The 26,217-nt window shown below is 36.8% G+C and overlaps 1 protein-coding gene across 1 annotated transcript in view; it reads left to right on the top strand.

The window, feature by feature from the left end:
* The window catches only part of LOC140508006 (uncharacterized), a 30,730-nt gene extending 4,715 nt beyond the window's left edge, over positions 1-26,015 (top strand). The window contains exon 4 of the mRNA XM_072615772.1: positions 25,893-26,015. Within this exon, the coding sequence (XP_072471873.1) occupies positions 25,893-25,958 (66 nt within the window). The 3' untranslated portion in view covers positions 25,959-26,015. The remainder of the gene's footprint in view (positions 1-25,892) is intronic.
* The last annotated feature ends 202 nt before the right edge of the window (positions 26,016-26,217 follow it).

Below are 26,217 nucleotides of genomic sequence, written 5' to 3'. Positions count from 1 at the left end.
TTCCTTCCTCCCTTCCTTCCTTCCTTCCTTCCTTCCTTCCTCCCTTCCTTCCTTCCTTCCTTCCTCCCTTCCTTCCTTCCTTCCTTCCTCCCTCCCTCCCTTCCTTCCTTCCTCCCTCCCTCCCTTCCTTCCTTCCTCCCTCCCTTCCTTCCTTTCTCCTTTCCTTCCTTCCTTCCTTCCTTCCTTCCTTCCTTCCTTCCTTCCTTCCTTCCTTCCTTCTTTCCTTTCTTCCTTCCTTCCTTCCTTCCTCCCTTCCTCCCTTTCAGCTTTGCATCCTTGCACCTTTCCCTCATTCTTACCGATCAGAGACATAATTTGAAAAAAAATATCCTCCATTCCTTTTTGGACAAATGTTTCGTTTCAGCAGTTACTGTCTCAGATGCTCCGCAAGCGTCATCTTCGACAGATCAATGATGTACCACTAACAGCTCCAAATTCCCTGTATTCAACAAATTTCTATTGCATACTCACTACATGTATGGCATAGGTACTGGGGAACAGATTTTTATTACATACTGGCTATTTATATGGCATTGTCTTTGGTACTGGGGATAAAGGTAGAAAAGAAACAGTCCCCACCCTCAAAGAAATTTACATTTTACCGAGAGTAGAGGACGTTCACTCAAGAAACATTAAGGGACTACTGTGTGCCAGGTGCTGTGCGGATTACTGAGGGTACAACAAAGAGACAAAAGACGGTACTTGCTCTCAGGGAGTTTATAATCCAATAGGAGAGACAACATGCAAGCAAATACATAGAAAGCAAGCTATGTATAGAATAAGTAGGAAATAAGAGGGAGAGCACTGGAATTAAGAAGGCTTTTAGGGCAGGGCTCCTGTAGAAGCTGGGATTTTGGAAGGAAGCCAGGGAATTCAGTAGTGTGGGGAGTTTGGGGAGGAAGAACATTTTAAGCATATTGGACAGCCAGAGGTGAGAGACGGAGTGTCTTGTTTGTGCAGCAGCCAGAAGGCCAGTGTTAGTGGATGGGAGAATTGGCCAATGGATTGGAGTGGAGAGAGACCTGAAGCAGGCTTACCCACCAGTAGGCTATTTCAGTAATCAAAGCGTCAAGTAATGAGGGCCTGCACTGGAGTGGTGGCAGTGGCAGAGCAGAAATGGTGTATATGCAAGAGATGTTGTAAAGATGAAATTGATAGGTCTTGGCAACAGCTTGGATATGGAGGAGAGGGGGTGAGAAAGCATGAGGAGTCCAGAATGATTCTGGAAGGATGGTGTTGCCATATACAGTTAATAAAGAAGGTAGGAGAGAGGGAGGGTTTATATAATAAAGATAAGTTCTGTTTTGGATGTATTTAGTCTAAGATATCTACTGACTTTCAATTTCAGTTGTCTGACATAGAGATGGTAATTAAATCAATGGGAGCTGAACCAAGGGAAGTAATACGGAGGGAGAAGAGAAGAGGGACTAAGAGGGAATCTTGAGGGACACATTGTTGGAGACATAATCTAGAGGACGACCTAGCAAAGGAGAAAAAGGAGCAGTCAGGTAGGAGGAAAACCAGGGGAGAGTGGTTGTAGCATGTATACAAGTAAATAAGTATGAAGTGTATAGAAAATAATACAAAGTAATTTCAAGAGAGAGATAGCCAATATAGGGGATGGCAGCTGAACTGTGCTGTGAAAGAAGCCTGAGATTCTAAGAGATGAAGGTGAGAAGGCACTGCGTTCCACACTTGGGTATAAAAGCAGGGAGGCCAGAGATAGAATGTCTTGTTCAGGAAACAGGGCTAACAGGGCCAATTTGACTGGGTAGAGAATAGAGGAGGGGTATCCTAATATGAAATAAGGCAGGATAAGTAAAGGAGAGCCAAATTGTGTAAGGCTTTAAATGCCACACTGAGGACTTTTAAAAAATAATTTCTAGAGACAAATAGGAGCTGTTAAAAATTTTTGAGTGGCAGGAGGGCACACATGGTCACAACTGTGTTTTAGGACTATCATAATGGCAGATGTATAGATGAAATGAATTCTTTTAAAAACAAAATACATTATTATTGATATATGTTTTTAGCATCATCTACATTTCTACTGTATTTGTCCTCCCTCTCCTTCCCTGAAAGTCACATATCTCTATGTATGTGTATATGTATATTTATGTGTGTGCATGTATGTATGTATATGTGTGTATGTATATTATATATATATATTTTTTTGTCATCCCCCTTACAACACAGTAATAATCCATTGTACTTGTTGTAGGCTAGGTACTCAAAGACTCTTAGTCACTGAACATTGAACAAAGGAAGCAGTTTACTTTGTTCTAACATAGCAAAGATATACACCAAGGCTACTGTAGCACTTACATTCTTTGGACATAACCCCTTTAACTCCCTTGTCTCCAACTTGAAACAAATCTAGTTAGTACATTACCAGGTTATGGTAACTCCATATGGTTTCAGGTACCTATCGAATCTGAGGGACTTTTTTAAAAATGCCTTCTGACCTGGAATTTGGGTTGGAGAAACTGGGCCAGTTGAGTTGCATGGCTGGGAGAAGACTGAAACCAGAGAAGTCACTAGGGAAGCTGGGGCTGAAGAAATTGTGTGGGAAGAAAGAACTATGTTGGAGAAACTGAGGCCAGGAAAATACTGTTCCTATTACATACTACCCGTTCATGGCAAGGTCCTAAATGTTTATAGTGTTATTACTAGTGCTCTTGTCATGGGTGGGACTAAGGGAGAAAAAAATATGTGAAGAACAAAAGTCAATAATTTTAGGTCTTTTCTCCCCCACTTCTGAAGAAGCAATTCTCAAATCTTAATGGATAGTCTTCCTAGTATGGGCAGGACTAAGAGAAAAAGGAAAAAAACCAAAAAATAATGAAAATGTGGAAAAAAAGAAGCCGGAAATTCTAGGCCTTTTCTTCCTCCTTGAGAAGGATTAAGTCTCAAAGTCACACAGTTTTTGAAGTTCAGAGTTGGTCTTCTAATACAAAGTGGTGATGATGGACCAGAGTAGCCCCACAGGAACCAGAGTCATAGCACAGATAACACCTCTAGTAGAGATGTGGATTTCTTCTGATGTGAGATAGTGCCAATGAGCAGGAAGGGCTCTCTAGAAACATCAAGACCTCTGCACAAACCCTTCTGGCAACAGTCAACAATTCTTCATCATGCATCAGGATCATCTATAGTAAAATGGCTAAGAGATCATAAGCCTCATGCATTGTTACCTGTCTAGGGATCTAAACTGACACCAAGACTCTCTCTGCATCTCTACCCACTATTTCCTGGCCAGCTGCCAAAACCAATCCCTGAAAGCTACACTGGGGAAATGATACAAAATCTTCGCCCTAGTACAGCAAGGATATACAGCAAGTATACTGTGGCACTTAAGTTTACTTATCTCCATCCTAAAATGCCTCTGATCAGTAAATCATCAGGATATGGAGACTTGCATTGTCTCAGGCACCCACCACCTCTGAGAAATCCAGACTATCAAACTGAATTTTTTTATGCGTTTCAACCAGGAAGCTATATCAGGAAAGTCAGGTTGTTTGGAGGGGAGAAAGCTGTACCAGATAAACTTGGCCAGGAAATAATGATCGTATGCCAGTCCTGTACTGCAGCTTTTTTTGTTTTAAAGTTATTCCTTGAACAATGAATATCAGCAAAGTTCTTTGCTACTTTAAAAAGTACCAAAACTATCTTAGTATATATGGGCTTTTAAGAAAAATGTGTGTGTTATTTACTTGGGGTATATACCTAACAGATCTCTGAGTCAAAGGGTATAAACATTTTAATTGATTTCTTAGCTTTTCGTTGAACTAAATCACAGCTCCACCAATAGAACATTATTGTGTCTGAATAACCAGCCCACTCTGGTTGTAAAATCAATTTATCTAAATACAGCTTTATTTATATTTTCTCATAACATAATGGTGAGAGACATAGGCATTCTGGTTTGAATCGTTGGAGTTAATTATTTTTATTTCTAAAACCAGGCACTCATCTACAGCTATAAAAATTTGAGATTTAAATATATTTATGTATATATATATATATATATATTACATATGTGTATATATGTAATTGTAGGTTATTCATAATTGTCTATGGATAGTCTTTGACTATAGATTACATGTACCCCTCCTCCTTTACTTCCCTGTGAGTCAACCCATATGATAAACAGTATTATTTAGAGAGGAAAAAAAAGTCAGCATAATTGATAAATACATTGAAAAAAGTCTCAAAACATGTAGAATGTATAACACCTGTGGACCTTCTATCTCCACAAAGGGGTGAATTGGAGGAGTCTTCTCATATCTCTTCATTTTAGTCTCACTTGATCTTTATGGTTTTGTTTCATTTACTTTTGATTTTTTGGGGTGTCTTTTCCATTTACATTGTTATAGTTACTGCATATATTATTTTCCTGGCTCTGCATACTTTAATCTCCATCTGTTCCATATAGATCTTTCCATGCTTCTCTGTAGTTATCACACACAATTTTTTTGTAACATAGGATTATTCCATTGCATTCATGTACCACAATTTGTTTAGCCATTCCCCAACTGATGAGCATCTACTTTGTTTCCAATTCTTAACTATTACAAAAAGTGCTGCTGTAAATATTTTTAAATGAGGTCTTTCCTCTTATTAATGGCTTCCTTAGGATATAAGTCCTTTGATGGAGTCCCTTGTTTAAAAAGTATTTATTTGCATAGTTCCAAATTGCTTTCCAAAATAGTTGTACCAATTTACAGCTCCACTAATACTGTCTTACTGTACCTATCTTTTCACAACCCCTTCAAGGTAGACTATTGCCGTTTTATAATAATTTTTGCCAGTTTGAAGGGTGGGAAGTGAAACCTCAGGATTGGTTTGACTTGTATTTCTCTTTATTAGTGATTTGGAGCATTCTTTTATGTGATTGGGAATATTTTGCATTTCTTTTAGGAATTGTTTGTTCATTTCTTTTGACCACTTATCTATTGGAGAATGGCTATTAGTCTTGTGTGTGTGTGTGTGTATGTATGTATGTATGTATGTATATGTAACATATGCATATATATTATTTTGAATAGCAGACTTTTGTCAGAGATATTTAATAGAAAGCTCACTGCCATTTAACCACTTCCCTTCTTATCTTAAGTGCATTAATTTTGTATGTGCAGAAACCTTTTAGTATCAAAAAAAGTTATCTCTTTTATCTTTTGTAATTGCCTCTATTCTTGTTTAATTAAGAACATGTCTTTTTGCCCATAGTTGTGAGAGGGACATGAGAGGGTGAATTGAAATGAGAGGTGGATAAATCTTTTCTGGGAGAGGCTGCTTGGTCTGATAAGCAAGCACTGAGTTCCTGTTTTAATTAAACAATACAATTCTGATTATCTAGGGAAAGAGTTTGGTGCTTTGAGGGCACAAATTTGATAGCCTTTTCCTTTTCATTCCTCAATTTATTTGATGTTTCTTTAACAGAGACTAAATTACTTTAAGCTTCTCACTTGTGGTTTCAATTAGCTATTTGGTAAAAGCATCCCATTTGGGATATTACATTTTCTTGCTGGCTTCATCAAGACATTTCTTAAGGTAATTTATTTTATCTCAATCTCAAAGTACCCTAAGTTGGCCAACAATGATGGGGGTCATCTTTGGTTAATTTCTGCTTTCGTTAATTCTGTTAAATACCTGCAGATTTCTGGGACATGTTGTAGTGATGTGGCAACAGTACTTGCTTTCAAGCACATGGCTGGGATCACCTGAGAGCTCTCTAAATTTCCAGAGATGGGGATTTTTCTTCCTTGTCCCTTCAGGACTTATAAATTTCTTCCTCACTGCTCAGGGGGCTTATAAATTTTCAGTGATGGGGAGTTCCAGGGATGGGGATTTTTTCTTTTTTCTCCCCTTCTGCCTGTGGGACATATGGTTTCCCTTTTAATAAAGAACTTGACCAAAAAGGTATTTGAGATTTGAGTGGCGAACACAGTACCCACCAATAAAAAAAATAAACCCAAAATACAGAGAGAAGTTGAACACAAAGGTGTACCTTGCTGGTACCTAGCCTCACCTTTGGAATGAAGTTTGTAGTCAGCTCTGTCATTGTCAAATCCCACTTCTGACTCTAGAATGTCAGCAGTGAAAATCTATCCCCCAACTATGAAGGAGTTCTGGTCGAGTTGGAACAAAATTATTTATTAAAAGGGAAAGATATTAGACATGCATGCTGAGACAACTAGGTAATGGAGCCCACAGCCTAGGAGAGGCAGGGGCAATTTATGTTTGAAAACCACAAAAGGGAGGTTCAGAGAAGGGTTAGGGTAGAGAATAGACAGTCTTTTCCAGAAATAGGTGGAATGCAGAAGCAGGATGTTTTGCAGCAATAGTTGACCACAAGGTTGGTTTAAGCCAGTTTGAAATGCACTGCTCCAGAAGGTCAACCAATGAAGACAACTTGCAAAGGCATCTGGGAGTAAGCAAGACTTTTGGCTCACTGAAGGCACCTGATTGGCTCCTTTCAGGAAACAGGCTTACTCTGTGTCCACTTCATCTATGTAGTAAGGTAACTCATGGAAAAAAAAGACATGTTAGTCTCAGGAGTATTTTCACAATATGATCTTAATATTAAGATTATTAAGATTATGTATCCATTTAGAATAATTCTAGGTATTTTAATACAAAGCACACACACCCTCTTTTCCTAAAACAAACTGAAGTAAGCCGTATGGATCAGTTTATTGTATTTGAGTCTTATATTGAAATTTTTTTAGTCAATCTAATTGCTTCATAGTTCAGTTGTCAGTAGAAAATACTGACTCTTTTGCAAATTTAGCGACTGTTTCTCTAGTCAGAGTTGGGGAACATTTGACCCCAAGGCTACATGTGGCCCTCTAGGTCCTCAAGTGCAGCCTTTTGACTGAATCCAAACTTTACAGAACAAATCCCCTTATTAAAAGGATTTGTTCTATAAAACTTGGGCACAAGTCAAAACACTGCACCCAAGGACCTAGAAGGTCACACATGGTCTTGTCCGCAGGTTCCCCATCCCATCTGGATACTACTATTGTACCTGAGAGGTCCTAAGAAGGAAATTGATACAGTCATTGACCTTAAGTTTAGCTAAAAATAAAAAGCAGGAGCATAGTGTAGTAGAGCATAAAGTATGTGCTCTTAGGGTACACATTGAATACTTTGTCTCTGACTCACTAAGATCCATTTACTCTTGGGAGGTAAAGATGGGAATGACTCGGGGTTAGGATGTGTGTGTGTGTGTTTTTTTTTTAATGCTAGCACCCATAGTTTAAGTGTTGGGTGGAATTTGCAGGCAAGAGACAGATTTGAATCCTGTAGTATTTGAAGTTGGGCAAACTACTTAAACTTTTTGGACCTTAGTTTCTTTATCTGTAAAGTGAGAGGTTTGGAGTAAATGATTCCAAAGGTCACTTCCAGTTCTTGATCGTTTTTCAATTCTTTGGGCCTTGGTTTCCTCACCTATAGAATAAGAGAGTTAGAATGGCATAGTGTAAAGCAAAATCAGAGGATGTGGGTTTGACTCCTGCCTCTGCTACTTACTGCCTATATAACTCTGGATAAATTATTTAACCCTGCTGGTTCTCATTTCCTGTACTGTAAAATTAAGAGGCTGAACTAGATGACTTCTTAGGCCCCTTCCATCTCTAAATCTTCAATCCTAGATGAACTCTGACCTGACTTTCAGTTTTATTTTTTAATTCTAGTTTAATTCTGTTTTAATCCCCCACAAAAGAGGGGGAATCAAAATTTTATTCTGAGAAAGTACCAGAATTTTTCATGGAAATAAGAATTTAGAAAAAATTGATCCAACAAATTATAATACTAAACATCCCTGAAAATGGAGACAACTTTGTCACTGTATCCATTGGCTAACTATAAGGGTCCTTTAAGATCCCTTTTGGAACAGAACTGACCCTAAGATCTGAAGCTGAAGGAACTAAAGGTAAGGGCAAACCAAACATTCAAAAGGCCACCATTTGTAACTGGCTTAGTTGTTTTTTCTCATCTTTGTCTCTGCCTCCATTGGCTGATCCTCCTTTCCTCTTCCCTCCCTGGATGGACTTTTCTCTATTTTTCTCCTCATCTTCATTTCTGTCTTCTTCCTAACCTTCTTAATCCTCTACTCCACCCTTCTTTTCTCCATCAACATCTTTGTCATCTTCATTATCGATGACAGCATTGAATTCATTTTCATCCTCTTTCTTACTTGTATCTTTATCATTCTTCTCTGGGAAAATGTCATGCTAGTCATCCTCTGGGCCCTTTACTACCAACTTCATGGTCAGAGTTGGAGACTTTCTTGTCATTGACAATATAGACAATGAAGTAAATGACCTGGAACTCATTAGCATGTTTACTTTGAGATTTAAAAGGCCTAGGTTCTAAGAATTCAGCGACTTCTTCAGGGTCTCTGGAATATTGAAGTCCTTGATTTTATTCCCACTGAAGTTCAAGTAGATTGGGTTAGGAATCTGTCCAGAACCTCCAGGCCCCCATATGTGGTTAGCAGTCAGCTTCAGCTCTTACGGCTGGCTAATAATGGAAAAAGTTGTCTAAAACCAGCAGATTGATTTGGATCATGCTCAGAAACTCAGTGTTGTAAAAATCTGAGGACAAAGCTCCTGAGCTGCAATTATTCAGGACCAGATCCTTTACCTCTCTCCACCTTTCCTCCCCACCCCTGCCCCAGTCTTTCTTTTCTCTAGTTGCAATGTGAGTCATGTCTTTATGTCCATGGCCATTCAAACCAAGTGCAGACCACCCAGAGAAACCCAAAAGCCAGAGTTCCTTAAATCCAGGGATACTTCTGGGAAGGAGCCAAAGGCACACAAAGTACTGAAAGATTGGGGATGGGGAGGTAAACTCAGCACCAAGGGCCCCAGAGCCTCTACTGCTTAATCATATGAGACTTATAAAACCAGTGTTGGGAAAGAGGTGGTGCAGAAGACTTTGTAGGAATAAGTTCGTATAGAATGTCTCACTGATAACAATTTATGATGGTGCTAGTGAAAAATATGAAAAAAATATATTAGATGTCTGTCTAAATTGGAAAATCTAATACAAGATGAGTTTTATAATTAAAATCATAGCTCTTATTTCAGTACCTTATACAGTGGAAAAGAAAACTGCTGCCAACAGAAATGAATGAATTGCCTAAGGTGATTTGTCTAGTCAGCTGCAAAATCAAGCTCCAGATTTTCTGACCCTCCCTTCAGAGCTTTTCTATAACTCTATACTGCCTCCCTTCCTCCTGAGGCAGCTTACCTCTCTAGGTTTTGCTTCCTGAATATGAAACCCTATTTTTTTTCTTTTCTTTTCTTTTCTTTCTTTTCTTTTCTTTTTTTTTTAGGATTAGTAAACTATTAGATGAAGAAATTGCTTTAGCTTTTGATATAGTATCTTATTCTTGTGAAGGAGAGATATGAATTAGACAATAATACTATCAAATAGATTTAGAACTGGTTGGAAGGCCTCCAGTCGAATATCATAGGGATCTATGCTGGGCCCTGTGCTAACATTTGCATCAGTACCTTGGATAAAGGCACAGTTGGCATGGTCATCAAGTTTGAAGGTGATAGAAATATGGGAAGTGGATGACAATGTGGATCCAAGAGGATCTTGAAAGACTGACGCACTGGAGTGAATCTAAGATGAAATTCAGTAGTGAAAATGTAAAGTCTTTCAACTGAGTGAAAAAAAAAACCTACTTCATAGGTAGACAGTGATTTTTTTTGAAAACATGAAAAATATGGGGGCTTTAGTATACTGAAAGCTAAATATGAGCCTGAACTGTGATGTGGTAGCCAAAAAAGCTAAGGTGACCTGGGATTTCATTAAGAGAAACATAGCTTCCAAGACTAATGAAGTGATAGTGATAGCCCCCTTGTACTCTACCCTAATCAGATCCAGAGAATCCAGTTACATTTTGGGACTCACAGTTTAAAAAGGGCATTGATAAGGCAGAGAGTATCCAGAGGAAGGTAATCAAGGTTAGCAAAGAACTTTGACTACCTGGCATATGAGGATTAGTTGAAGAAATGAGGCATGTTTAGTGTGGAGAAAAGATGACATTATAGCTGTCTTCAAGTATTTGAAGGGCTGTTATGTAAAGAAGGACTAGACTTATTCTATTTGGTTCTGGAGGTCAGAACTAGTGAAAGCTTCAGCAAATTGGACTTGATGTGAAGCAAACCTTCTTAGTGAGTAGAGCTGTTCAGCCACAGAATGGTTTGCCTGGAGAATTGGTGGGTACTCTCTCCTTGGAGCTTTTTTATATTATTTGTATTTGGAATTAGATATGTTAGACTAGACAGTTTCTTCCAAATCTCAAATTCTGTGATTCTGTGAAGATAAACTACTTCCAGCAACCTCTACACTAAGCAAGGTTTACTGTTGTAAGCCCTTTTTATTTTGTCCTTTAAAATTTTTGTTGAATTTTAATTTTTCCATTAATATCAATCCATTTTCTCTCCTTCTCGCCTTCCCTTCCCCCAATTCAGAAAGAAGGAAAAGTAAAACCTCCATTAAAACAAGTTCTGGTATTGGCCATGGTAAAAAAAAAAAAAGTACCAGTCTGCATTCTGAGACTATATGGCATATGGTCATGCCATATGCTCTTCAAAAAATATTGATATTGTTTGTTTTTACATCAACTATATTTCCCAATATGTTCCTCTTCTCTTCCCTTCCCAGAGATCTATCCCTTATGATAAAGAAAAAAAAAGAAAAATTCTATAATGCCCTTAACTAGATAGTAATAACCATTTCTGAAGAAATGTCACATTTTCCTAACATTTATCTCCTTTTTATTATGTCATTCAATATTGTTTGATTGTTATAGATGCTCTGTGTTTCATACACAGAAGTTCTGTGATCATTGACCCTTTTGACCCCTAGTCATAAGTATCACTCTGCTTTAAGGTAAGCTAAACATAATAAAAATGAGCTTTCAGATTAAAAATTTGGAGATACTAGAAAGAAATTAAGAATTAGAAGGCATATGAACGAGACAAGGAGATATATTGATAACAAATTGTTTTTTTTTAAGAGCTTCAAAACTTTCTTTTTTTCTTCAAGATGTAAAAAAATTATATGGAAAAAGGTAAAATTCCAGGAGGATACAATAATATAATATCTGTTTATGTACACCCAGAAAACAAATACAAAAAGGTAAAAAGTTTTGTTCCATATCGTAAAAATCCAGATTTGACCAATAAACCCAACAACTTAAACACAATTATTAAAAGCTTGCGATGTGTACTTTGTTACTCACCTGGTGTACAAATATAATGTTATAGAGAAGTCTGTTCTCAAGAAGTTTTTAGTTTATTAAGGGGGATGTGACAGTCACATAAATAAGAACAGTACAAAGTAGAATGCGATACAGCAAGGAAAAGATCCAGATAAAATCTCTAGGCAAAATTAAAAAGAGTGGGAGAATCATGAAAAATTTCATGGAGGAGGTAGCATCTAATCTGAACCTTGAAGATGTCAACATACAGAGCTATCAAATGTATGATCCAGGTTCAGGAAGAAATCTCAGAGTTGCGTCAGGGGACTGGAATTCTGCTCAAGTGCCTAATTTAGGAGGCACATGATTTAGTGACCTCTAACCAGAAGAAAATCCTCATTGAGGAGCAGTCATAGAACGAGAGGATGACAGTAGGGAAGGTTAGGACCACCAGTGCCACCTCTCCAGACTTAAATGTCTGTCATGACTCTTCTATGTTACGTTTACATACCTGGTTCAGTCCACCTTGCCTGGCTCCTCTGGTTTTGCCTATTAAAGGACCACTACCACCAAGATCTGGGAAATTGGAGCTAGATATTTCCTTTCCCTGTGGTCTCACTTAAGCAGGAGCTTAAAAGAGGGACATGGGAATGGGAATGGGAATGGGAATGAGAATGGTTAGTAGCCTCTTTCAAATCTCTCCATTGACAAACTTGAGTATAGAGAGGAGGGGAAAAGGAAGGTTTGCACCAGGCAGGAGTGGGTTAAGAGGGTCAATGAAATAGGTGCTCAGCTACTATAAATGTTCTCCTCCTTTCTGTTGTGGATACACTTTCTTAGGGGATACACTAAGAGTTTGGAGGATCATGTGGGATGCCTGCAACTAAATATCTGAAGGTTGCTTAAACATCTGAAGGAGGGAATACCCTTGAATTGAAACTCCCTTTTGCCATCCCTTTCTCAATTATGTTATGTGGGGTAGTACCACATTGCCATGCATCAGCTCTGGCAGGGTATTCCCAACTCAATCATTGGGAACCATTTGTCAAGGACCGTCTCAGGGGCACTTTTGCCTCACCCACAGTAAATGCTAAGAAGGAAATACAGGTAGAGAGTTAAGTTAGAATGAAAATATGAGACCTATTACCACCCATACATATACATTTGACATCCTTGGTCCAGACAACCAAAAGTTTAGCTGGCGTCTAGTTGGCAAGAATAATTAATTAAAATGAGAAATTTTTAGCTACATTTCCCACTTCAGGATATTTATTCATGTTTCTTGCCCCATGTGGAAAAGTAGCTAATTATGACTTTGAGAAGCACAATTAAATATTAAGAGACAAGAGAATGTAGGGTAAAATGAGGGAAGACTTGGAAGGCCATATAGAAAATATGAAGGAGAATAATATGAACTAAGGGGAAAAATAATATGAACTAAGGGGGAAAAAAGTAGGTTAGATAGAATCTTGCCAGTCAACACTTTTTGAAAGATGTCTGCAATATAACTTTTTTAACTTAAAAATCAAAATCAATGTTCAGGGGACAGTTAGGGTTCCTTTTTATAAGTTAAGCAGATGTCATACTATATTAGATCTTCACTGTATTAAATGGTGCTTGTATTTTTATGCATACATTTATTTTTCATATTCAGTGAGACAAAAAGCATCTAGTACATGCTTGCTATATACCAGGCACAGTACTAAGATGTAAGAAAGGTAACAATAGTCTTTGTCCTCAAGGCGTTCTTATTCTAATGTGGGTAGGGGAGACATGTAAATAAATAGATATCAACAGGGCACATATAGAAGAAATGCAAGAGAACCCTAGAGGTGAAAGTTCTAGCAGCTGGAGGAATAGGAGAGACATCCTGTAGAAGATAGAATTTGAGCTGGGATTTTAAGGAAGCCAGAGAAACTAAAAGGAGTATGACAAGGCTGTATATTGTCACCTTATTTATTTAACTTATATGCAGAGTACATCATGTGAAATGCCAGACTGAATAAATCAAGAGCTCAAATTAAGGTTTCCTGGAGAAATATCAACAGTCTCAGATATGCAGATGATACAACCCTGATGGCAGAAAGTAAAGAGAAATTAAGAAACCTCTTGATGAGGGTGAAGGAAGAAAGTATCAAGGCTGGCTTGAAGCTTAACTTAAAAAAAAAAACAACAACAAACTAAGATCATGGCAAGTGTCTCATTACTTCCTGGCAAATAGAGGGAAAAGAAATGGAAGCAGTGTCAGATATTAGATTTTTGGACTCTGTGTGTGTTCGTCCTTCATTGCCGAAGAAGACCATGCCATCAGAGAAATGATGACATGACTTGCACTTGACTTTGTTTTGAGTGAGAGAGGGCTGTGCAGGTCACCACCCTCACTTCTCCTCCAGAGCCATCTGAATCCAGTGACCAGATATTCATCAGGATGACTGGAGATGACCCAGAATGAGGCATTTGGGGTTAAGTGACTTGCCCAAGGTCACACAGCTAGTGAGTGTCAAGTGTCTGAGGTGAGATTTCAACTCAGGTCCTCCTGACTCTTGCATTGGTGCTCTATCCACTGTACCTAGCTGGATTTTTGGGCTCTAAATCACTCTAGATGGTACTGTAGCCATGAAATTAAAAGATGCTTGCTCTTTGGAAGGAAAGCTATGGCAAATCTGGACAGTTACTAAAAAACAGAAACATCACCTTGCCAACGATGGTCTGTGTAGCCAAAGCTATGGTTTTTCCATTAGCTATGTATGGCTGTGAGAGATAGACTATAAGGAAGCTGGGTGTAGAATCAATGTTTTTGAATTGGTGCTGGAGAAGACTTTTGAGAGTCCCTTGGACAACAAGGAGATCAAATCGGTCAATACTTAAAGAATTATTCAGGTTGTTCACTGGAAGGTCAAATACTGAAGCTGAAGCTTAAATACTTTGGCCACATAATGAAAAAACAGGACTCCCTGGAAAAGTCCCTCATATTGGGAAAGATTGAAGGCAAAAGGAAAAAGGGATGATAGAGCATTAGATGAATAGATAGTGCCATGGAGGCCAAAAAGTTGGAGAGACTTTGAGACATAGTGGAAGACAGAAGGACCTGGCATGCTATGGTCTGTGGGGTCATGAAGAGTTGGACAAGACTGAATGACTGAACAACAACAAGGAGAAACTAAGATGTACATAGGTGAGGAAGGAGGACATTTCAGGCATGGAAGACAGCCAGTACAAAAACACAGATGTGAGAACAGCAAGTAGATCAATTTATCTAAGTAAGGTAGCTGTTATTGAGTTGTTTCAGTTTCAGTTGTGTTTGACTTTTTGTGACCCCATTTGGGTCACATTCTTGGCAAAGATACTGAAGTGGTTTTCCATTTCCTTCTCCAGCTCATCTTACAGATGAGGAACTGAGGTAAACTGGGTTACATGATGTGCCTAGGGTCACATAGCTTGCAACTGTCTGAGGATAAATTTGAACTAAGGTCTTTCTGATTCCAGGCTCAGATCTTTATCCATTGTACCACCTAGCTACTCATGTAAGATAGCTAGGTGATACCATAGATATATCACTAGCCCTGGAATCAGGAAGATTTAAGTTTAAATCCCACCTCAGACACTTACTAGCTGTGTGATTCTGGGCATCTCACTTTGCCTCAGTTTCTTCATCTGTAAAATGAGGATAATAATAGCACTGACAACCATCCTTGTTTGATGTGAAAAGTAAACAAGAAAACAACAGTTGTAAAGTACTTAGTACAGTGCTGGCATATTTGTTGTTGTAGTTCAGTTGTTTCATTTGTGTCTAACAGATGAGGAAATGGAGGCAAACAAGGTTCATTGACTTGCCCAGGGTCACACAACTAATAAGTGTCTGAGGCCAGATTTGAACTCAGAAAGATGAGTCTTCCTGACTCCAGGTCTGGCACTCTATCCACTGTGCCACCTAACTGCCCTACCTGACACATAACAAGTGCTATACAAATGTTAGCTATTAATATTGTTGTTGTTGGTCTTATGGTAGAATGAGTAGAGGGGAGTAAAATGCAAGAATGTTAGAAAATAGGAAGAGGCTAGGTTATAAAGAACTTTAAAAGACTTATATTGGACCTATAGATAATAAGGTATTTATTGAGGGGAGATCTTAACCTTCTTATATTCTATACTTATGCAAAGGAATAAAATATAAATAACCAATAAGATTAAAATATACCTTGAGGATATTTCCATTTGAGCAGAGTACAAAACTGTATTCCAAATGAATGAATCTATACTAATAGAATTTCAGGTATTTTCTGGTATGAAGTAGTGTTGGTGACCTTCCTGGAACCTGTAAAATCATGTCATATACCTATTAATCATATACCTAATAACCTAGCTAGCTCTGCTACTTACCCAAGTTACCATGATTATTTCAATTCACATCTCCAACCTCAGTATTCTCATTTGTAAAATAAAGTGAATACTTTAGATAGACTCTGAGGTCCCTTCCAGCTCTAGATAAACCCTGGGATCTATAGAATCATATAGTGTTGGAGCTGAGAGAAATCTTAGAAGTAGTCTAGTTCAATTATCCATTGAATATTTTCATTTGGATATTTCACCTTCATGTTTGATTCAATGCTTCCAGAATCTGTCCCTGCAAATTTACTCCTCTAGAATTTTTCTGTGTTTGTTAATAACACTTCAATTCTTCTAGGCATTTAGGTTCTTTATCTTTGACTCTTCCCTTTCCTTTATCTTTACATCCAATCAGTTGACAACTCCTGTATATTTTATGTCCATAATATCTCCTGCATCTATTCCCTCTTTCTGCTACTAGCACTCTACAGTGATCAGCTTAAAAAGAAACTGTCCTCAACTCAATTCTTACCAGGTCTTTTAGGATAGTCAATAAGTTCAGAAAATTGACAGAAAACACACAAGGTTTGTTCTCTTTCCTTATATTGTCTTGTAAGCATATTACGTATCTTCCTAAAATCTGGAGGCACTCCCATTAGCCTTGTCCTTCTTGTTAGGAACATTCTTTTATTTAGCAATCTTCTGTGTGACTCTAACTGCAATATTAAACACATCAGTGTTTTAGATAACTGATTTTTTCCTTTTTTATGATAGTTAATTAACAGTAAAATAGAAAGTAATTTTTCAATGCCACTTTGGCTTGCACAAGCAGTACTTACATTGAAGAGAATGATCTGGCCTCTATAAACACAGATACATCTACTGTATTTTTTCTACTGTCCATTGTCTAAAAAAATAACTTCAATTGAAGTCAGATTTGAAGTCGATCTTCAAATGAATCCTTGAAGTAAATAGGACTTCCAAAATGAATAATTTGGATAAGACACAAAAGTAGCACTTCATTGGTTAGAATTCTCTCCCAGCTATAGCTGACAAAGTTCACTTATGTGTTTTGCTTTTCCTAGTCACCCAGAGGACATTAAAAACATTAGTTAACAACAAAAATATTTAATAAAATCTCAATCAAGTTAAACAGTAGAAAAAACTGAGAGAATCAAAGAAGGAATCCTTATTTACTTGCAGTGGGTAGAATGAGGTTAAGTGACAACAGAGGGAAGGCAAAACTTTTATTTTTTTTCTTTTTCCTCTGTAAAGTAAATGACTTTTATGCTAGAAATGACAGATAGAAATGAATAATAGATGACATACCAAACAAGCAAGGAGATAATAAGAGAACATGTAGGAGCCCTTGATAAGTTATATCATTAGATACTGAAAGAACTAGCAGATGTTATTGCAAAGTCACTATCAATGATATTTGAAAGATCAATGGAAAATTCCCACAAGATTGGAGAAAAGGAAATGTTGCTCTGATTTTCAAAAGAAGGGAAGAGAGCTGGGTATGCACAATATAGGTCAATGAAGATCACCTTCGTGCCTAGGACAATTTTAGAACAGAATATTTTAAAAATTTATCTATTTTTAGTTTTCAGCACTCATTTTTATAACATTTTGAGTTCTAAATTTTTCTACCTCCTTCCTCTTGTCCCTGCCCAAGAAGGCATGCAATCTGATATAGGCTATACATGGTCAATCATATTAATATATTTCCACATGAGTAATGCTATGAAAGAAGAATCAGAACAAAAGGGAAAAACCATGGGAAAGAAAAAAAAGAGAAAATACCATGCTTCCATCTGCATTCCGACTCCCATAGTTCTTTCTCTGAATGTGGATAGCATTTTCCATCATGAGTCCTTTAGAATTTTTTTAGATCACTGTATTGCTGAGAAGAGCTAAGTCTATCAAAGCTGGTCATCTCACCATGTAGCTGTTACTGTGTACGATGTTCTCCTGCTTCTGCTCACTTCATCCAGCATCAGTTCATGTAAGTCTTTCCACGTTTTTCTGAAATCTGCCTCCTCATCATTTCTTATGGAACAGTATAGTCCATTATATTCATATGCCACTGCTTGTTAAGCCATTCCTCAGTTGATGGGCATCCCCTCAATTTCCAATTTTTTGCCACCACAAGAAAAGTTGCTATAAATATTTTTGTACATATGAGTCCTTTTCCCTTTTTTTATGATTTCTTTGGGGTACAGAACTAGAAGTGGTATTACTGGATCAAAGGGTATGCACAGTTTTATAATCCTTTGGACACAGTTTCAAATTGCTTTCCAGAATGATTGGATCAATTCATAACTCCCCTAACAATGCATTAATACAGCAATATTTTTTAAAGGGTTGGGGAACATGTAGACTGGGAAGCATTGATTATGAAGAAACACCGACAGGACTTCATTAAGTACAAATCATACCAGATTAACATTGTTTCCTTTCTTTCTTTTTGGTAGGACAACTAAACTAGTAGATGTAAGGAATGACGATTAGAAAGTTTACTTGGTTTTTTTTTTAGCAAGACTTTTGATAAAGCATCTTCTACTATTCTTATATTTAGTTTTTGTTGGAGAGAGTGGAAACATACTTATAGAAACCAGCAAAGTAACACATGTGCTCAGGGTAGCTCAAAATTTGACTGCAGGCTTTTAACATTGTTCCATTTCAGGAACATTTACACCACCCAAAGATACTTTTTTTCCTGAGCCCCTTCTGATCATTACTGTTTTCTTCTAGTCTTGAACCAATGAATCATTGTTTAAAATTCATAATCACACTCAAAAAGATTTTAGAAAAATGTTACACCTTTATATTGGCTAACAGCTGCTCTCAGCCAAAGAACTCGAGCACATCAGCCCTCTAATTATTCATCAAGATGCTGTTATCCTATCAGCTTATAGCCAAAACATCTCATTACCAATTAGTTCATGTCTAGTCTCTGAGTAAGAAAGAATAGCCCAGATATGTCAATGTAAATTTAATCTCAGTATCAATTCTTATATTGAAAAGCAATCGCAAAACTTGTCTTTCTGTTTTTTGCTTTTCCTGCACAAATGAGTGAGGGAAACAGACCAACAAGCAATTCCAAGAGAAGACAAACTGGTAGACTGAAGCTCTCTTCCAATGAACTTTCATATTTATTCAGTCAATTATGAACTAATATATCTTTTAAAAATGAAATTAAATTAATTTGTTACATTTTAAGTTCCAAGTTGTCTCCCTCCTTTCCCTCCGTGGAACGGAAGGAATCATTTCACACAGACACAGACAGACAGACAGACACACACACAAAACACACACACACACAATTCTCTGGAGTTGGATAGCATCTTTTGTACTTGATTTGAATATTTATTATACTCAAAATAACCATTTATAGTTATTCTTTGAGCAGTATTTCTATTACTACATCCAATATTCTCTTGGTTCTGCTTATTTCACTCTTCATTATTTCAAGCAAGTATACTTTTTCTAAAATCAGTTTGCTTATCATTTCTTACAGTGCAGTGGTATTCCTTCACAATCACATACCATAACTTGTTCAGTCATTTCTCAATTGAGGGGCATCCCTTCAATTTCCAGTTCTTTGCCACCACAAAGAGAGCTGCTATAAATATTTTAAAACATAGAGATTTTTTTCCTTTTTCCATGATCACCTTGGGAAACAGACTTAATAGTGGTATTGGTGGGTAAAAGGGTATACACAATTTTATAACAGTGTGCATAGTTCCAGATTGGTTGGATCAATTCACAGTTCTTTCTCTGGATGTGGATAGCATCTTCCTTCAGGTGCATCATTGATTTGGAATTAGTTGATCTTTAAATGTTTGATAGAATTCACTTGTAAATCTGTCTGATCCTGATACTTTTTTCTTAGTAGGCTCATTTATGACCTCTTCAATTTCTTTTTCTAAAATGGGTTTATTTAGATATTCTATTTCCTTTTTTGCTGATCTAGATAGTTTGTATTTTTGTAAATATTTTTCCATTTCACTTAAATTGCCCAATTTATTGACATGTAATTGGCTAAAATAACTCCTTAGCATTATTTTGATTTCATCTTCATTAATGGACATTTACACTTTCCATTTTTAATGCTAGTGATTTGGTTTTCTTCTCTCTTTTTAAAAAATGATATTATTTATCTATTTGATTATTTCTTTCATAACAAGCTCCTAGTTTCATTTATTAATTCAGTGGTTTTCTTATACTCAATTCTATTAATCTCACCATTAATTTTTAAGATTTCCAATTTGGTATTTAATTGGGCATTTTTAATTTGTTCTTTTTCTAGTTTTTTTAATTGCATATCCAATTCATTGGGCTGCCTTTCTATTTTTTTTAAAAATTGATATAAGCATCTAAGATATAATTTTTCCTCTGATTACTACTTTTGATGCATCCCATTGGTTTTGATATGTTGTTTCATTATTGTCATACTCTTTAATGAAACTGTTGATTGTTTCTGTGATTTGTTTTTTAATGCACTCATTCTTTAGGATTAGCTTGTTTAGTCTCCAATTGGTTTTTAATCTTGTTTCCATGCTCCCTTATTAAATATAGTTTTTGTTATGTTGTGATCTAAAAAGGATGTATTTATTATTTCTGCTTTTTTGTCTTTAACTATAAAGTTTTAATGCCCTAATATATGGTCAATTTTTGTAAAAGTACTGTGTATCACTGAAAATAATGTGTATTCCTTTCTATTCCTATTTGATTCTCTTCAGATATCTATCATGTCTATCTTATCCAAGATACTATTCACCTCCTTAACTTTTTTTCTAATTTATGTTTTGGTTAAATTTATCTAATTCTGAGAGGGGATGGTTGAAGTCACCCATTATTATAATATTGCTATCTATTTTCATATGTAACTTTTTCACATTTAACTTTTAAAAATTTAGATGCTATAGCACTTGGTGCATATAAGTTTAGTATTGCTATTGCTTTATTTTGTATGGTACCTAATCTATTTTAGTTTTAACTTTGTCTGAGATCATGATTGCTACCCCTACTTTTTTCTTTTTTATCTCAGGTGAAGCACAATAAATTCTGCTCCATCCATTTATTTTAACTGTGTGTATTTCTCATTTTTAAACGTGTTTCTTGTAAACATCATATTGTCAGATTTTAATTTTTAATCCTTTCTGCTATTGATTGGGTAAGTTCATCCTATTCACATTCAGAATTATAATTGCTAGTTGGGTATTTTTCTCCTGTTTTTGCTCTCTATTATCCTCCTTAGCCTCTCTTTTTAACCTTATTCCTTCTCACAGGTCTGATTTATTTCTAACCTCCCTAATCCACACCCTTTTAATCCCTCCCTTATCCTCTTCCTTTACCTTCCTGTTCCTCATTCTATTCACTCCTTTAAGAATTCCTCCTTATCCTCTCCCTCACTCTCCTATTTCTTATGTTTACACCCCTTCTAAAAGTTCTTCCCTTGTCCTGCCTCCTTTGCCCTCCTATTTCTTTATAAATTTAGAAGAATTTTTTTTTTACCTTATCACAATTCTGATGAGAGTAAGTTTCTAGCACTACTAGCCCTCCACTCCCACTTGCTTCTATTGCAACAGTTCTTCCATTCACATCTTATTTATAAGAGAATTACTCCATTTTACCTCTCCCTTCACATCATATTCAACTCAGTCCCAAGCATGCTATCTCTATATGCTCCTTCAAATTACCAGAGTAATGATAACATTAAGATTACAGTTAACATTTTCCTATATAAGAAATAAACAGTTTGACCTTATTGAGATCATTATAATTGGTCTTTAATTTTTACCTTATGTTTCTTCTAGATCTTATATGTCAAAATTCCCATTGTGTTTTTGTCATGAATACCTGAAAGTTCTTTAATTCATTAAATATCCTTTTTTTTTTTTTTTACGTTCAGGATTATACTCAGCTTTGCTGGGTAAATTATTCTTGGTTGTAACCCTCGCTTTTTTTTTTTTCTATTTCTATTTTACCCTCTTGTTCTGGAACTTTAGGACAATTTTCCTTAATGATTTCCTGTAATATTATGTCTAGACTTTTTTTTTAATCATAACTTTCAGGTAGTCTAACATTTCTTTTATTATCTCACCTTGATTGCTTGTTTTTCTAATGATGTATTTCACATTCTCTTCTATTTTTTCACTCTTTTGATTGTGTTTTATTATCTCTTGATGTCTTGTCCAATTCTAGTTTTTAAGGAGTTTGTTTTTCTTAAGTTTTTGGATTTGTTTTTCCAATTGGTTGACTATATAAATATATATATATATATATATATATATATATATATATATATATATATATATATATATATATATATATATATATATATATATATATATATATATATATAATTTTCATTTTCCCCCTAATTTTTCTTCAGTCCCTTTTATCTGACTTTGAAAACCCTTTTTTAAAGTTAATTTATTTATTTTTAGTTTTCAACATTTACTCCCCCCTCCCCAAGATAGCCTGTAATCTGATATAGGCTTTACATGTACATTCCTATTAAGCATATTTTCACATTTAGTCATGTTGTATAGGAGAATTATAATGAATGGGAGGAACCATAAAAAGACAAAGCAAAACAAACAAGCTAAAAAGAAAATAGTCTACTTTGTTCTGCATTCACACTCCATAGTTCTTTCTCTGGATATGGATGGCATTTTCTGTTACGAGGTCCTTTGGAATTGTTTTAGGTCCTTGTGTTGCTGAGAAGGCTAAGTCTATCAAAACCAGTCATTGAAGATTGTGGCTGTTACTATGTACAATGTTCTCCTGGTTCTGCTCACTTCACTCAGCATCAGTTCATATAAATCCGAAAGTCCTTTACAAGTTCTTCCAAGAACTCCTTTTTGGACTTGTGACCATTTGGCATTTTTCTTTGAAGTAGGAATAGCTTTTTTAACTTCACTATTTTCTTCTCATTATGAACTCAAATCTCTATTCCCACAGTAGCTATCAATGATCTGGTTCTCTCTCCTTTGCTTACTCATTAGCATTATACAGCCTCATCCTGGGCCATCTCCAGTCATCCTGATGAATATCTGGTCACTGCATTCATATGGCTCTGGAAAAGAAGTGAGGCTGGTGACCTGCACAGCCCTCCCTCACTCAAAACAAAGTCAAGTGCAAGTCATATCATTAAAGTGGCAGCTTGGTGGTGCAGTGGATAGAGCACCAGTGCAGGAATCAGGAGGACCTGAGTTCAAATTTCACCTCTGACTCTTTTTTTTTTTTTTCTTTTCTTTTTTTTTTTTTTCACCTCTGACTCTTGACACGCACTAGCTGTGTGACCTTGGGCAAGTCACTTAACACCAATTGCCTCATCCTGGGTCATCTCCAGTCATTTTGATGAATATCTGGTCACTGGATTCAGATGACTCTGGAGGAAAAGTAAGGTTAGTGACCTGCACTGCCCTCCCTCACTCAAAACAAAGTCAAGTGCAAGTCATGTCATTATTTCTCTGATGGCATGGTCTTCTTTGCAACGAAAGATGAACACATACACTCATTAGCATTATTTTTTAGTGGCTTATTATTATAGTCAGGTTCTAGTACCAAAATGTGCTCAGGCTTCAAGTTTTCTGTACTGTTGTTTTCTAAGCAGTGTCTGGAGGCCCTCTCCACCCCTGGGCCATGGTCAGGGCCTCCAGTAGCTGTTAGTGCATCCTGTAGTCCGTCCCACAGCTGCAGCTTCAGCTCTCCTCTATGGCCTGGAACTGAAGGCAGGAACTCCATTCTTCTGCAAGTGTCCAAAGTCAGTAGGATCCCTGTCCCTCTGCTACCACACTCACTGGGCATGTGCTTGCTCCTTGCCCACAGTCACAGCTTGGGTGTTAGCATAACTGGGCTTGACATGGTGGGACAGTGGAGGGTCTTTCCATGTTCCCCACACCACAGTTCCTGAGGCCCAGGCTGCCCCAGTCCAACTGCCTTCAGGGTTTGTTGTTTGTTGATTCAGCAGAGTCTGCCAGGTCAGACCTCTGCCCTGAGGGTGGGTCTTTCCCAAGGTCTTCTCAAGTTGTCTTAGGAGGACAACTGTTTTACTCTGACTTTTAATTATTTCTACCATTCGATGTTTACTTTGAGGTGATATTTCATGTTGTTTGTGGGAGAAATTTGGAGAGGTTGGTATTTTCAACCCTGCTCCACCATCTTCCCAGAATCCTCTCTGGAAGTAACTGTTTTGACTTTGTTGTCTTTTCTGTTTATGTTTTGATCTTCCCTGTCCCCATGGTAACTTTCTATGGTCAGGTTCCTTTTTGTTGTTATTTGTTTGCTTTTCCAGTCTATTTTTTGACATGTAACTTTAGGTTAAAGTTAGGCTCTGCTCCCAGAATAAAGAGGGCACAGACCTGTTCTGATTCTTCTTTCACAACATGATTCATGGAGAAATATATTTAATATGATTGTATGTGTATAGCCTATATCAGATTGCATGCCATCTTGGGGAGGGATAAGAGGAAGGAGGTAGAAAAAATTTAGAACTCAAAATCTTATAAAAGTGAGTGTTGAAAACTAAAAATAGATAAATTAAAAAAAATTCTATTCTAAAATTGTCCCAAGCATGAAGGTGTTTTTCACTGGCCTATATCACCGGCACCCTCTCTTCTCTCTTCCCCTCCCCCCCCCCGCCTCCCCACCCCAGGCCTGCTGATGGCTTGCCCAAGCATGGCCAGCACTGGAGGGCACTGTGCTTTCACTTTAGTGAGACAGACCTTTTCTGTCAACCTTCTAAGTTGTCTTGGGCTATAAAATTGTTTCATTCCATATTTTCGTTTGTTCTACCATTCCAAAATCATTTTGAGGTATTATTTTAAAGTTGTTTGGGGGAATTTGGGAGAGCTCAGGCAAGCCTCTGCCTTTACTTTGCCATCTTGGCTTTGCCTCAACTTTGTCTAATTTAAGGACTGCCTTGATTTTGTAAAGTTTGGCAAGCCTTGTTCATGCAAGTTCAAGGGATTGTGGGTGTTGTTGTAACACGAAAGTTGGAAAGAGATATGATTTGAAATACAGGGCAAATGCCTTATGTGTTTTCCTCTAGTTCCTTAAAATAGCTTTGAAAGTTTTTTTCTTTTTGCCCAACCATGCCTATAGAATGTTTTATTTGAAAATATAAGACAGTTATAATGGTGCATATCTGTAACTTATTTTGCTGGGGGAGGCTGAGGCTGATGAATCACTTGAGCTATGATGTTCTGAGCAACAGTTGGGCTAAAATCAATCAGTATTTGCCCTAAGGCTATTATCAACACCATGAGCCTTGAAGCAGGGGTTCCACCAAGTTGCCAAAGAAGGGGCTAACTGACCTAGGTTGGAAACAGAGCAGATTAATGCTTTCATACTGATCAGCAGAGTTATTAGTCTGTGAGTGTCTGCTGTACTTCTAGCCTAGGCAAGATAGAAAGACCCAGTCTTTCCCTCAACCCACTCTGCCCCAAAGTCACTAAACTGTGCATAGCTTTCAATATATTGGTCCCATTATTAGCTTTCTACCCTAAAGAGATAAAAAAAGGAGAAAAGAACTTATGTAAATATTTATAGTAGCTGCTATAATAGCAATGGTCTGAAAGCTAAGGGATGCCTATTATTTGGGGAATATTTACATAAATTATTGTATATAATATTTTTGCACCATAGGAAATGGTGAAAAAGACAGTATCATAGGAACCTGAGAAGACTTATGTTAATGGATGCACAGTGATTTGAACAAAATCAAAACAATTTATAAAATAACAACAATGTTGTAAAGACAAACAACTTTGGAAGATTTAAGAATTCTGATGAATGTTATTGCCAAATGAAATTCCAATGGACTACTGATAATGAATATACAATCTACCTCCTGAGAGAGAGGTGATGAACATAGAAAGCAAGGAGATCTTTACATGCATGTTCAAGATTCTTTATCTAATAGAACCATATCAAATCTATTTGTTTTTACTGAAGAACACATTCTTGAAATGGAAAAGCACACTCAAGGCTGCAATAAAGTAATTGACATGAAACTCAATGGTTTCATTCCAATTGAAATATGGAATACCAACCACACAGCGAAGACTAATGCTACAAGGAAGGATAGTATGGGACACCTCACGATTTATTAGAGGACTTCTTCAATTTGCCCTAACTAGTAACTGAATATCAGTTATGGATACAAAGGGAAACCATATATAATGAGATAAGCTATTCAAATGGTAAAACTGTAATTCATCAAAATCTTTTTCTTTCTTTGGAGCTAAGATGTTACAATAAATATCAACTTTTCCAGCTGTATTTTCACTCTAATTAAGTTTTTTCTCTTTCCATTAATTGACAGGAAGTATTTCCTTTGTGTGGAATATTTACTGAAGGAGAAGAACTCTCTTGGGCAAAGATATGCTAATGGAAGCTTAATGAACTTGTTTTGTTGATAATGCCAGAATATGTGAAGTGAAATAAATGCCTGGTATCACAGCAGACTTTTGTCTCTCTGTGGAGTCATTTCCACAGAGAGGGAAACATTCTTTCCCAGTAGAGTCCTGGCCCTATTTTACAGGGAGACAAGATACAGAACAACTATTCATTTAAAAAAAAATTATTTATTTTTAGTTTTCAATATTAACTTTCACAAGATTTTGAGTTCCAAATTTTCTCCCCATCTC

This window comes from Notamacropus eugenii, chromosome 5, assembly GCF_028372415.1.
Source record: "Notamacropus eugenii isolate mMacEug1 chromosome 5, mMacEug1.pri_v2, whole genome shotgun sequence".
In the NCBI taxonomy this organism is placed as follows: Eukaryota; Metazoa; Chordata; class Mammalia; order Diprotodontia; family Macropodidae; genus Notamacropus; species Notamacropus eugenii.
Note: the sequence above shows the minus strand (reverse complement) of the source record. Positions and strands in the feature narration are given on the sequence as shown.